This window comes from Rhinichthys klamathensis, unplaced genomic scaffold (assembly GCF_029890125.1).
Source record: "Rhinichthys klamathensis goyatoka isolate OS25496 unplaced genomic scaffold, OSU_Roscu_1.1 h1tg000004l_1, whole genome shotgun sequence".
NCBI lineage: Eukaryota > Metazoa > Chordata > Actinopteri > Cypriniformes > Leuciscidae > Rhinichthys > Rhinichthys klamathensis.
In genome coordinates this window covers 3,050,650-3,065,237 of record NW_026606557.1, presented here as the reverse complement: position 1 = coordinate 3,065,237, position 14,588 = coordinate 3,050,650, and the positions used below count along the sequence as shown (strand labels likewise).

At 40.5% G+C, this 14,588-nt stretch overlaps 1 protein-coding gene across 1 annotated transcript in view; it reads left to right on the top strand.

The window, feature by feature from the left end:
• baiap2l1b (BAR/IMD domain containing adaptor protein 2 like 1b) overlaps nt 1–9,069 on the top strand; it is a 78,856-nt gene extending 69,787 nt beyond the window's left edge. The window contains exons 13-14 of the mRNA XM_056251539.1: nt 4,553–4,593; nt 8,523–9,069. Of these exons, the coding sequence (XP_056107514.1) occupies nt 4,553–4,593; nt 8,523–8,595 (114 nt within the window). The 3' untranslated portion in view covers nt 8,596–9,069. The remainder of the gene's footprint in view (nt 1–4,552; nt 4,594–8,522) is intronic.
• The last annotated feature ends 5,519 nt before the right edge of the window (nt 9,070–14,588 follow it).

The window sequence follows — 14,588 nt, the reverse complement described above, 5'->3', positions numbered from 1 at the left end:
AAATAAATATCAGTAAATAATAGTAACCTAATTTTTTCATTCGTTTTATATTTCCCCACAAGATGTGTCATATAGTCTACCGCTCTGCGCAAAAAAAAAAAAAGCGAGTGTGCATTCAAACGATTTAATAGCGCTTTTGAATGCAGCGATTCAAATTCAAATTACCCAACTATATAATTGGGAGAGAACACAAAAGCATTGAAATATAGTTTTTCTTCCCATCTCATCATTTTTCTTTTATGAACATACTTTTCTAATGGTCAAAGATAGTGGGGAAAATAGGCAGCTTTAGATTGGCTGCGTCTGAAAATTGCATTTCTCTACTTTATAGGAAAACAGCATGTGAAAATAGTATGTCCAAATTCATAAAACTAGGCTACTTCTAAAAAACTACTACTTTTGGCGAGATTCTGAAGTGGACATGACAACATTATGATGAAGTCCAGACTATATTCATACTTTTCTAACATGCACAAAGTAATTATTTCTAACTGAACCTGTAATCGCATCTTTTGAATATGCAGCTAACACATGAATATGACGAGATATCCTCAAACATGGTAGCCCATTTCATTTGCATGCATGCAAACACGCGAGGCAGAACTGTGGGCAGGGACGCGTTCCTACCAATGGATGTAAATGATGCTGTTTTGTTTATTCCCAGAAGTTCCTGTGTTTAATTCGCCCACAGCGATTTCACACGAGCAGCGCGTTACGTAAAGCCAGCAACGCAACACCAGCACTGTGTCTTGTCACGGTCCACGTCTATTGTATTATGCTCATGCTAATTTTAGTGGTAGGGCAAGTCTAATGAGACCCGGGGTGAACTCTTTCCAGGTGTTCGTCTAATGAGGTCTAATGCCTCTGGAAAAGCCACCTGTGGCTGTGTAGTGTAATTTGCTTGGAGGAAGCCCTGATTTGTGATATTTGTGGGGTGCGGGTGTCAATGACCAGGCTGTGAAAGTGGATACTGCTCTCTCTGGACGCGGTGAAATATTCATCGCTCACCAAATCCTCCAGCGAGCCACACACACACACATCCGGGCCACGGCTCAACCTTTCCGATGGAATTCCACACACTTCAACTTCAACCCGAAACCTGTTTCAAAGCGCTCGCAGATCCACACTTTCATTTGCCCCGTCGGCACCACGACTGTGGCTCACCTCCTGATACTGTGCACACAATAGCGGCAGATCTGTAGGTGTGAAGCCCCGTTGTTCGGCACCTGTCCTCCCTGCCGAGGCTTGGCGAGGGACTCGTGCCATGCAATTACTCAAGCCAAGCTCGTCTCTCTCCACCCTGGAAAGCCGGGGTTAACGCGGACACTCATCGTAAAAGCTCCCTGTATTAGTAGCTGTTAAGCAGGAAAGGAGATCTTCCCGTTCAAGCGAAGCAGAGGCTGTATTTTTCCACACACAGTGTTTTATCCGGGTCTTGAACGCTCACAGGTGAAGAAGGCATTGTGAAAAATGCTCCCTACCTGGTTTTATGAGTGTGTGAAAGAAAAAGATGTGAATTTCACTGTTTTCAATGACACTGTACATCTGAACGCACAACTGTAGTGTCTAACCAGATTAAGACGATTTATACGTCCATGTTGATGATATAGACCAGATCTGGCTGGATATGCACAGCTGGACGACAGCATTAGACTGATATGATGCCAGATGCCCACTAAGTGAATGAAGAGGCATGTCTTGCCTGTGTACGGGTATTGAGGTGCACGACTGCCCTCTGGTGGAGATCTCACACACACTGTCATCACTGTTGCACAAGTACCGCTGTTACTCATGCTCAAGGTTACGCATTCCAGCAAATCACTTCAGTTCATCTTGTGCTGCGAACATGAATGATGCCTCAAATTGTGAGTTGATCAGACTTGGGGTTTTCACCTTGGGAACAGTGAAATGAGGAAAACAATCCCACAGATTTACAACAAAGGAGAGACTGAAGTAGAGCTGCATGTTTTCTGATAAAAATTGCATTTTAAAATGATTTATATTATTATTATTATTATTACTAACTAAAAAATCTTAAACAAAACAGGGAACACTACTATTGTAATATTTCTCTGTAAAATAAAGAGAGTATTTTATAAAATACAGGTTTATTTTACAGTGTGACTAAAATTACAAACAAAACTAATATTTATGGCTGTCTTCATTTCATTTTCAATCAGAAACCATCTAAAAAAAAATTAAAATGAGAAAATCTGATTTAATTTTTTTAAAGCTCCAGATTTGCTGTCCTTGTTTGTAGAGCTGCACTATTTTGCCAGAATTTTTTTAATTTATATATCAATATGACAATATAATAACAATTATTATTATTAATAAATAAAACTATTTAACAAAACAAGGAATATTACTATTGTGATATTTAAGTGTAACATAAAAAAAATTGTATTGAAGAAAAACTTTTTTTTGTGTGCTGTCAAACGATTAAAATATTTAAGCGCAATTAATCGCATTAATGTCATAGTTAACTCGCAATTAATCGCACATTTTTATCTATTCTGAATGTCTCTTGATTTCTTTTTGTCCCTTTATTTTTTCCTCATTTTAATGCTCTTATCAACATGGAAAAGTGGATCGGCTTGCTTTGTGCAAGTGTTTTTTTATTGAAAACAACATTGACAATACTGTGTTCAATTTCACACTAACATTCTCACTTGGAGCAAATAATCTCTCACACAATGTAACACTGTCCATCAATAAAAGGGTGAAAGAAATACTGACGAGGTCCTGATATTGACGAGGGGGCGGAGCTTCACATCAGCTGTGTGTGTGTGTGTGTGTGTGTGCTTGGCCATCATCAAGTGGTATTTCAGACTGGACGTGCTGCGATGACGATAGCTCAGTTCACAACGACAAAACACACAGATCACTTTGGTCTCGTCAATGGGACCGTTTGGCAACTTTTTAAAAGTAAACTTTCCATTCAGAATCTTATTGGCATCCATTTCGGCGTCTCGCGCTCGTCATCCACTCAAAACTTAACGTTAACCAACTATTTGGCCGGCTCGCAAGCCCAAACAAGTGTGTGCGGCGTGCCTGTTGTTTTGTTTCCGGTCTAGCTAGATCCGCTTGCGCTTTGGTCGACAAAGCAACAAAATGAATTGAAATGAATGGATTTCATAGCGCAGCGCCGCGTCCTGTTGCAAAAGCATGTGAAAAAAACGACAAAAAAGTTTGCTAGGCCAAAAAGACCGTAAATCGCGCAATAAAAAAATTGACGCCGTTAAAATGGGTTTGCGTTAACGCCGTTAATAACGCGTTTAACTGACAGCCCTACTTTTTTTATAAATTACAATATAAACGTAAATGAACACAATGCCGCACTTGACTCTGAAACACACGGAGCATATATTTTTCAATTAAATCCCAGCCTTTGATTTTATCACGATTTTGTCCCGCTCCATCATGCAGCCCCACACTGAAGTCGTATCGAGAGGTCGATATCACAGAGATCAGTGGATGGACTCTTGCCATCAGTCGGTAAACAACCACCTAGAACCACAACACAATGTTTTAATGTCTGCTTTTAAATTTGCATCTTGTGATATTTTGAGTATTGCTTTGTTTATTGATTCCATCTCTTATGCATGCGTTTTGCATATGCATGTGAGGTATAAAATTGCACGCAAAAAAAATTCAAGACAGCATAATGAAAGACTTTCACTCGTACCAGATCGCGTGCGCTTTTATAGCCGTCGCAACAGTCACACGGCTTTAACGTACTCGTGTTTCCAGCAGGGCTAGATTCCAGACGTTCAGTGAGCTCAACTCTTCCTGTTAGACGTCAAACCTGAATGACTGCTGGATGTAGGAGTGTCTGACCTTCCACACTATTTAGAGCAGCTCCGATGTTTCTTTTATTGATGGGAAGCTTCTCATTATATAATCAGACTGTGTTTTACTAATAGTGCTCAGAGTGGCGCACTACCATACTATTTAGAATATGTCTGCATTATATTAGAAGTGAATGCACATTATGAAACATTTCAGTGTGCATGGAATACATAAATGATCCACTACATTTGCCGAAAATGTACATCCAAAGCACACTGTGTGAAATACTGTAATATGTAGTGCACTCTACTTGACCTTCCATTTCCAGTGTGATTTAAAGGAACTAGAAGCAATTAATCATGTTTCATGCAGATTAGACATCCAAATGTTAAGAAATGCATGTACAAAATTGGATTAAATAGACAAATATGCTTTTCTTTTCTTTTTTTTTATGGAAAAAAATAACTGTGTTCCACTTGCTGAATTAAACATGGAACAAAATGAGGTCAAGTAACAACAAAGAAGCACATTACTAGTTGAAACTTTTATTGTCACATACTTGTTTTTGAGTATCGAGTATACAGTATAAACTCTACAGTACTGCTAGTATGAGTGTCTTTCTCAGACTCTTACTCTTAAATGTTATTCGCCCACTGAGACGAACACACTCCTGGCCATCTGCTCATCACTGAGATGATGGATCGCGGTCTACTGTGTAGTGTGTAGATGTGTGACATGTCCTGCTCTTTGTTTCCTGTAGGTCCCTCTGTCAAACGGGCTGCCGAAGCATCCCATCCTAGGGTGAGTATTAATGGATCACGTTTGGTGTCTGTCCTCCATGCTTGTGATGTGACTCGACTAGTGAATTGATATGCAATTAAAAGATTTTTGACAGTGATTTATTCACTTCCAATCAGTGGAGAGCAGCTACACAGGCTTAGGACGTTCATCTCTTGCTGCATAATGGGGAAAAAAATAAAAAATAATCTTTACACACTAGAATATCGTAGTTTTGGGGCTAGTAACCAGCCCGAACACCCCATCAACTGCATAGCGACACACTTTTAACTATTCAGAGCCAGACTAGACTGTTAAAAAGATGGGTCACGTGTCTCCAAATGAAGCCAAAATATCCCAGAAATGGCCTTTGACATTGTGCGCCGATGACGTCATTGGGAGTCTCGATGACGTCATTGGGAGTCTCGATGACGTCTTTAGGAGTCTCGATGACGTCTTTAGGAGTCTCGATGACGTCTTTAGGAGTCTCGATGACGTCTTTGGGAGTCTCGATGACGTCTTTGGGAGTCTCGATGACGTCTTTGGGAGTCTCGATGACGTCTTTGGGAGTCTCGATGACGTCTTTGGGAGTCTCGATGACGTCATTGGGAGTCTCGATGACGTCTTTGGGAGTCTCGATGACGTCTTTGGGAGTCTCGATGACGTCATTGGGAGTCTCGATGACGTCTTTGGGAGTCTCGATGACGTCTTTGGGAGTCTCGATGACGTCATTAGGAGTCTCGATTACGTCATTAGGAGTCCCGATGACGTCATTAGGAGTCTCGATGACGTCTTTAGGAGTCTCGATGACGTCTTTAGGAGTCTCGATGACGTCTTTAGGAGTCTCGATGACGTCATTGGGAGTCTCGATGACATTAGGAGTGTCGATGACGTCTTTAGGAGTCTCGATGACATCTTTAGGAGTCTCGATGACGTCTTTAGGAGTCGAGTCTCGATGACATCTTTAGGAGTCTCGATGACGTCATTAGGAGTCTCGATGACGTCATTAGGAGTCTCGATGACGTCTTTAGGAGTCTCGATGACGTCTTTAGGAGTCTCGATGACGTCATTAGGAGTCTCGATGACGTCTTTAGGAGTCGAGTCTCGATGACGTCTTTAGGAGTCTCGATGACGTCATTAGGAGTCTCGATGACGTCTTTAGGAGTCTCGATGACGTCTTTAGGAGTCTCGATGACGTCTTTAGGAGTCTCGATGACGTCTTTAGGAGTCTCGATGACGTCTTTAGGAGTCTCGATGACGTCTTTAGGAGTCTCGATGACGTCTTTAGGAGTCTCGATGACGTCATTAGGAGTCTCGATGACGTCTTTAGGAGTCTCGATGACGTCTTTAGGAGTCTCGATGACGTCATTAGGAGTCTCGATGACGTCATTAGGAGTCTCGATGACGTCTTTAGGAGTCTCGATGACGTCTTTGGGAGTCTCGATGACGTCATTGGGAGTCTCGATGATGTCTTTAGGAGTCTCGATGATGTCTTTGGGAGTCTCGATGACGTCTTTGGGAGTCTCGATGACGTCTTTGGGAGTCTCGATGACGTCATTGGGAGTCTCGATGACGTCTTTGGGAGTCTCGATGACGTCTTTGGGAGTCTCGATGACGTCATTGGGAGTCTCGATTACGTCATTAGGAGTCCCGATGACGTCATTAGGAGTCTCGATGACGTCTTTAGGAGTCTCGATGACGTCATTGGAGTCTCGATGACGTCTTTAGGAGTCTCGATGACGTCTTTAGGAGTGTCGATGACGTCTTTAGGAGTCTCGATGACATCTTTAGGAGTCTCGATGACGTCTTTAGGAGTCGAGTCTCGATGACGTCTTTAGGAGTCTCGATGACGTCTTTAGGAGTCTCGATGACGTCATTAGGAGTCTCGATGACGTCTTTAGGAGTCGAGTCTCGATGACGTCTTTAGGAGTCTCGATGACGTCATTAGGAGTCTCGATGACGTCTTTAGGAGTCTCGATGACGTCTTTAGGAGTCTCGATGAAGTCTTTAGGAGTCTCGATGACGTCTTTAGGAGTCTCGATGACGTCATTAGGAGTGTCGATGACGTCTTTAGGAGTCTCGATGACGTCTTTAGGAGTCTCGATGACGTCTTTAGGAGTCTCGATGACGTCATTAGGAGTCTCGATGACGTCATTAGGAGTCTCGATGACGTCATTAGGAGTCTCGATGACGTCTTTAGGAGTCTCGATGACGTCATTGGGAGTCTCGATGACGTCATTGGGAGTCTCGATTACGTCATTAGGAGTCTCGATGACGTCATTAGGAGTCTCGATGACGTCATTAGGAGTCTCGATGACGTCTTTAGGAGTCTCGATGACGTCATTGGGAGTCTCGATGACGTCTTTAGGAGTCTCGATGACGTCTTTAGGAGTCTCGATGACGTCTTTAGGAGTCTCGATGACGTCATTAGGAGTCTCGATGACGTCATTAGGAGTCTCGATGACGTCTTTAGGAGTCTCGATGACGTCTTTAGGAGTCTCGATGACGTCTTTAGGAGTCTCGATGACGTCTTTAGGAGTCTCGATGACGTCTTTAGGAGTCTCGATGACGTCATTAGGAGTCTCGATGACGTCATTGGGAGTCTCGATGACGTCATTGGGAGTCTCGATGACGTCTTTAGGAGTCTCGATGACGTCTTTAGGAGTCTCGATGACGTCTTTAGGAGTCTCGATGACGTCATTGGGAGTCTCGATGACGTCTTTAGGAGTCTCGATGACGTCTTTAGGAGTCTCGATGACGTCTTTAGGAGTCTCGATGACGTCTTTAGGAGTCTCGATGACGTCTTTAGGAGTCTCGATGACGTCATTGGGAGTCTCGATGACGTCATTGGGAGTCTCGATGACGTCATTGGGAGTCTCGATGACGTCATTGGGAGTCTCGATGACGTCTTTAGGAGTCTCGATGACGTCTTTAGGAGTCTCGATGACGTCATTGGGAGTCTCGATGACGTCTTTAGGAGTCTCGATGACGTCTTTAGGAGTCTCGATGACGTCTTTAGGAGTCTCGATGACGTCTTTAGGAGTCTCGATGACGTCTTTAGGAGTCTCGATGACGTCATTAGGAGTCTCGATGACGTCATTGGGAGTCTCGATGACGTCTTTAGGAGTCTCGATGACGTCATTGGGAGTCTCGATGACGTCATTGGGAGTCTCGATGACGTCTTTAGGAGTCTCGATGACGTCTTTAGGAGTCTCGATGACGTCTTTAGGAGTCTGGATGACGTCTTTAGGAGTCTCGATGACGTCTTTAGGAGTCTCGATGACGTCTTTAGGAGTCTCGATAACGTCATTAGGAGTCTCGATGACGTCTTTAGGAGTCTCGATAACGTCATTAGGAGTCTCGATGACGTCTTTAGGAGTCTCGATGACTTCATTAGGAGTCTGCGTACTCCACACTGAGACCTTTTTTTTTTTATGCCGATGTGTCACATTTTCAATCCACAAATCACCAACATTCACCATGGATTTAATGTAGTAACGCTAACTTTAACCATCATATTGAGAGAGAAATAGTCCAATGTTCTTACATTATTCATCTCATGGTTCGTACAACATTTTGAGAGTGAAATTCAAGCACTTTTCAAGCCGTTTTTTAGTGGTTCACACTTTTTTACAGCACTTTCAAAGCTTTAAATATTATCCCATTTAAATGTTAACCGAACATTAGTTGTTTATCCTTCAAAGATTGTTCGCATTTGTAAAAGTTTCAAGATGTAGGAAAACTAACACTTGGTGGCAAACAAACACTTTTATTTAAAAATAAAAAATAAATGAAATTACAACTATAACAAGTAGATGGTGGCAGATGCCATTAGCCATTTCCACTCCCTAAAATACTTTTTTCCACATGTTTTGCTCTTCAATTGGTATTTAGACATTATCAAATCATCAAGAAATACATTTTTGCCTAAGTTTGGTATTGTTTGTCTGCAGGGGAGGAAATCCATTCGCTACGGTAAAACTTCGGCCCACGATCACCAATGACAGATCAGCCCCCGCCATCTGATCGACACCACCGCTGGCCTTCATGCACTACAGTGAACACACACACATTCCCACAGGGCTCGCTGGATTCAGACCGAGACCCTCCGCTGAGGATGCTGGGATTCACAGTAACACACTTAAGCACACAGACACTACATACTGTTGAACCACTATTTATGCCTGTCCCCTTAAAACCTCCCCCCTCTCTCTCTCTCTCTCTCTCTGTGAGGGAGAGAGAGAGAGATAACATATACTAGTTATACATTTTGAATGTGTGTGTATATATAGAGAAAGAATCAATGTATATGCATTTCGCTGTAAGGATCACTAGTCAGAGTGTCATTCTGTAAATACACGAGAGATTATGAGTGTGCTCTTAACTTTTTCAAATCATTGTCTAAAGTTTTTTTTATATATATATATATTTACACTAGATGGGATCCTGCTTTAGCAGAAAGGTCCTGATGATAGTGATGTGAACCGAAATGCTGTTGACTTATTTCAGGTGTTGTCTGAACTGGTCATTATTCTTTAAAAACACTTGAGCCCAATTATCCTGGTAACTAGTGGAATGAGCTTGACCTGATGGCTTCGTGAGCGTTGTGATCCCAGTGAAGGTCATAGATTGGAAAGGAGAGGCATGTTTACCAGAGTTAGCTGGCTAACTCGCTCAGCTGGCATTTTAAGGAACAGTCGTTCAGTTTGACCCGGAAGACAACACCATTTACAAGAGCGTTTTTAGCTGATTTAATCTTTTATCTGATTTCATCAATTCTTTTAGGTTGCTTTTATCCGCGTAGTCACAGCATTGAATAATGATCCATTGTCGGTCAGTGGATAGTGATTTATTTATCTTCTGCTTTCGGGGGAAACTATTCATTTGGCTTTGATTGTATCAATGCACTTGTTGGCCTGAGATCTTGTAGATCATTGCTGTATGAAAATAAAAATATTTTATTTCTAAATGTGTGTTAGTGTCAAAATATGAGAAAGCAGGTAATTAACATTAGAAACACTGTGAATGAGTACGAATAATTTCAAGTCTTGGTAGGAAATACTTCTGTACATGTAGACCAAGGGTTTTTAGACACATCTTTGTTTCACCCAGTGCATGTCATGACGTACTCAACTAATCATGTGTGTTACGACAGGCATTCATATGCAATGCTGCGGAGGCTTCCGGAACCAATGGAAAACCCCTGATATAGACTGTGAAACACTAGTTTAAACAAAAAAAAACATTTGTTTTTTATGAAAATGTTGTAAGGAAACATTGTTTTGGGTGGAAAAACATAGCATAACAAAAACTGCAGCATTAGATTTGTGACGTTACCAAATTTCACCAGTTTTAAATTATACAATATATGCTTGAAATTTCATTACGCTACATGGAAAATTATGTAGACGAGTCAAATGGTGTGGTGGTAATTGAGAAAGTCACGTGAGAGGAGGCAATCACTCCTTCACACTATATGTGATCGTTTATGATAGGATATGATTCGTTCTTGATTTCGTCCGCATTCTCGAATCGGCCTGAATGAAGACTGATTAAAAAGTAAACAACTCATTTAAATATCACCGCTTTGTCACCTCAAGATCAAACCGGACCAGTGTGCAATCTTGATCACTGCTGGAAAAGTGTTGACAATTAAAAAGAAAAGCTGAACAGTAGTTCACAAATAATATGTATTTTTAAAATTGTTACTGACTTTAGTTATTATTTTGGAATACATGTACAAATTTGTAAAAGACTAACTCGAAATTTATACTTGGTTTTAATAAATAAAAAAGATAAGTGCACAAATACAAAATAGAATTGTATTTGGTCTCTTTTTATGTAATGTTTATTTGACCGTGAGAACCTGGGACTTGCTTAATAATGTGGAACAACCTCGTTTCCATTTACCCGAAGACCTGGCAAACCTGCCCGATTGATACCAGTTATCTAAAAAGATCAAATAAAACAAACACTTTCTTTGAAAAGCTAAACTGAATGTTTATTGTACTGAATGCTATGGAAACTTGTTTCCGCCACTGAATAATAAAAAAATAAAAAAATTGCGACTTTTTATCTCACAATTTTTGTTTTTTTATCTCACAATTGCGAGATATGAAGTCAGAATTCGGAGAAATAGTCGCAATTGCGAGATATAAAGTCGCAATTCTGAGAAATAGTCGCAATTGTGAGATATAAAGTCGCAATTATGAGAAATAAAGTCGCAATTGTGAGAAAAAAAACAGAAGTGTGACTTTTTATCTCACAATTCTGACTTTTTTTTCTCACAATTGCGAGTTTACATCTCGAAATACTGACATCTTTTCTCAGAATTGTGACTTTATTTCAGAATTGTGACTTTATTGTGACTTTATTTCTCTCAATTCTGACTTTATAACACAATTGCGACTTTATTTCACGCAATTCTGACTTAACAACACGCAATTGCGACTTTATATCTCGCAATTCTGACTTTATAACACGCAATTGCGACTTTATATCAATCAATTCTGACTTTACAACACGCAATTGCGACTTTATTTCGCGCAATTCTGACTTTATGACCTGCAATTGCGACTTTATATCAATAAATTCTGACTTTATATCTCGCAATTCTGACTTTATGACCTGCAATTGCGACTTTATATCAATAAATTCTGACTTTTTATCTCACAATTCTGACTTTTTTTTCTCACAATTGCGAGTTTACATCTCGAAATACTGACATCTTTTCTCAGAATTGTGAGATATTAACTCGCAATTGCGAGTTATCAGGCCAATTCTAATGGGATGGGGGGGGGGGGGGGGGGGGGGGGGGGGGGGGGGACTAACTATTTTCCCCTCAGAATAGTTTATATCTCACAATTCTGACTTTATAACACGCAATTGCGACTTTATATCAATCAATTTTGACTTTAGGCTACATCTCTCAATTCTGACTTTATAACACAATTCTGACTTTATTTCACGCAATTCTGACTTTATGACCTGCAATTGCGACTTTATATCAATAAATTCTGACTTTTTATCTCACAATTCTGACTTTTTTTTCTCTCACAATTGCGAGTTTACATCTCGAAATACTGACATCTTTTCTCAGAATTGTGAGATATTAACTCGCAATTGCGAGTTATCAGGCCAATTCTAATGGGATGGGGGGGGGGGGGGGGGGGGGGGGGGGGGGACTAACTATTTTCCCCTCAGAATAGTTTATATCTCACAATTCTGACTTTATAACACGCAATTGCGACTTTATATCAATCAATTTTGACTTTAGGCTACATCTCTCAATTCTGACTTTATAACACAATTCTGACTTTATTTCACGCAATTCTGACTTTATGACCTGCAATTGCGACTTTATATCAATAAATTCTGACTTTTTATCTCACAATTCTGACTTTTTTTTCTCTCACAATTGCGAGTTTACATCTCGAAATACTGACATCTTTTCTCAGAATTGTGAGATATTAAAGGGTCACTCCACCCATTTCAACATTAATCTTTATTGAAAGTGGGTTATATATGTAGTCGAAATGTAAAAGGAATTTTGAATTTGGTGCCCTCTTGACCGAGAAAAGACAGAAAATAACTTTGGGGCGCATTTGTATGTAAGACAACAACTCCCACAATGCACCACGTTGCACAGCTCCGCAAGCCACTCCCACTACGTTAATCCAGAACAGCGCAAACATCAGAGAAATCACTCTTCCGTCTACAAGAAGGCTAGCTGCCAAATGAGTTTGAAATTCATTTCACAAAAAATGTCTAGTTAGTTGGCTGTGGCGAGCAGGACGAGGGCGAGGGACGTGAGAGGACGACGCGAGTGATAATGAATGACACCTGTGCAGCGGTCTCATATCTCTCACGGAGGAGCGGAAGCACAAAAGGAACAGGCCTGATTTTATGTTTTGTTTCTGTTGTGTGTGGCCAGCTGGCTTATACTTTTGTTTTGTATTTGTTTATTTTACTATTAAAACGTTTAAATGTTCGCCGGTTCCAGCCTCCTTCTTCCCACAACAACGAACCCCGTTACATTGGCAAACTCATTAGTGAATTACTCGTTTGTATTTCTTTCTATATGGTGAATTATTGCATGTTACCTGGATGTTCAGTCAGGCGAAACTAGGATGGTTCACATCACAACACAAACGTCCGTGTGGTCGTCTGATTCAGAGATTTCGTCCAGGAGAAATTGCGATCGTTGAAATTCTCTGCAGCAGACGGACTCTATCTGTGTCCGTAGCGCACAGCGAGAGCACACGCACCAGCAGCCCGCCTCAGCTCGAGCCAGTCCGGGCTCCTCGTTCGCGACAGGCAGCCGCCTCCTGGTCCTCCATCAGCCTCAGCTGCTCTTCACTATATTGCGGCTCGTAAAGATAGCCACGAAGAGCGGATTCGAGCAGCAGAATTTCAAAATCCTCTACTTCCATATCATGTTTAGTTTCTTCCGTCATTGTCGTAACTCCTATATCCACAGCGCTTGTTAGCTTAGCTTATAAACAAGATGGCTGATATTGCTTTCAGTATCTGCAAGTGAAGTCCCACCCACTGATCTGTGATAGCTCTGTTAGCGCATTGGCACAACCCCCTATGGGCGGGTTTGAAAGGGTGGGAATTTGTGCTTGTAGAAATCCCCCCTTTTTACACTTCCTCCTAAAATGACGTCAAATGACGATTTTTGCGTCATTGTAGGAGGAAGTGAAAAAGGTAAATAGTAGATTTCTCTTGTCTCAGGGGAAAATGAAAGAATGTTGCACGACCATTCAATAGTATGACTGGTTGTCTAACAATGGACCTCTTAATGCAAATGGGTGGAGTGACCCTTTAACTCGCAATTGCGAGTTAACATCTCGAAATACTGACATCTTTTCTCAGAATTGTGAGATATTAACTCGCAATTGCGAGTTATCAGGCCAATTCTAATGGGATGGGGGGGGGGGGGAGACTAACTATTTTCCCCTCAGAATAGTTTATATCTCACAATTCTGACTTTATAACACGCAATTGCGATTTTATATCAATCAATTTTGACTTTAGGCTACATCTCTCAATTCTGACTTTATAACACAATTCTGACTTTATTTCACGCAATTCTGACTTTATAACACGCAATTCTGACTTTATAACACGCAATTGCGACTTTATATCACGCAATTCTGACTTTATCTCGCAATTCTGACTTTATAACACGCAATTCCGACTTTATATCAATCAATTCTGACTTTACAACACGCAATTGCGACTTTATTTCACGCAATTCTGACTTAATGACCTGCAATTGCGACTTTATATCAATAAATTCTGACTTTATATCTCGCAATTCTGACTTTATAACACGCAATTGCGACTTTATATCAATCAATTCTGACTTTATATCTCGCAATTCTGACTTTATTTCACGCAATTCTGACTTTACAACACGCAATTGCGACTTTATATCTCGCAATTCTGAGAAATAAAGTCAGAATTGCGAGATGTAAACTCCCAATTGTGAGAAAAAAAATCAGAATTGTGAGATAAAAAGTCGCAATTACCTTTTTTATTTTTCATTCTGTGGCGGAAACAAGCTTCCATAGAATGCTGCTGATGTCACTTGCATAATAATTAGGAACAGTGTGTATATTAGGGGAGAAACGGTACACAACATGACGGTCTTGGTTTAAAAGACGTCTCTTTATACTCACCAAAGATGCATTTGTTTGACCAAAAACAGTAATATTTCAGAGACATCTCTTACTATTATTAATGTTTAAAACCATACTTTGTGGAAACATGATACTTTTTTTTTTTCAGGATTATTTGATGAATAGAAAGTTAATTTATTCAACAGCATTTATTTGAAATAGAAATCTTTTGTAAAATAGTCACTTTTGATCAATTACATGAAATTGAATTCTTCAAAACATCATGTGAATAATTACAGTAACAAGTGAGTTTGAGGAAGTTTCAACAGACGAGGAAGTTCAAAACGTTTGACATTTCAAAACGAAGGCCCAATAAAATGAACAGACAGAAGC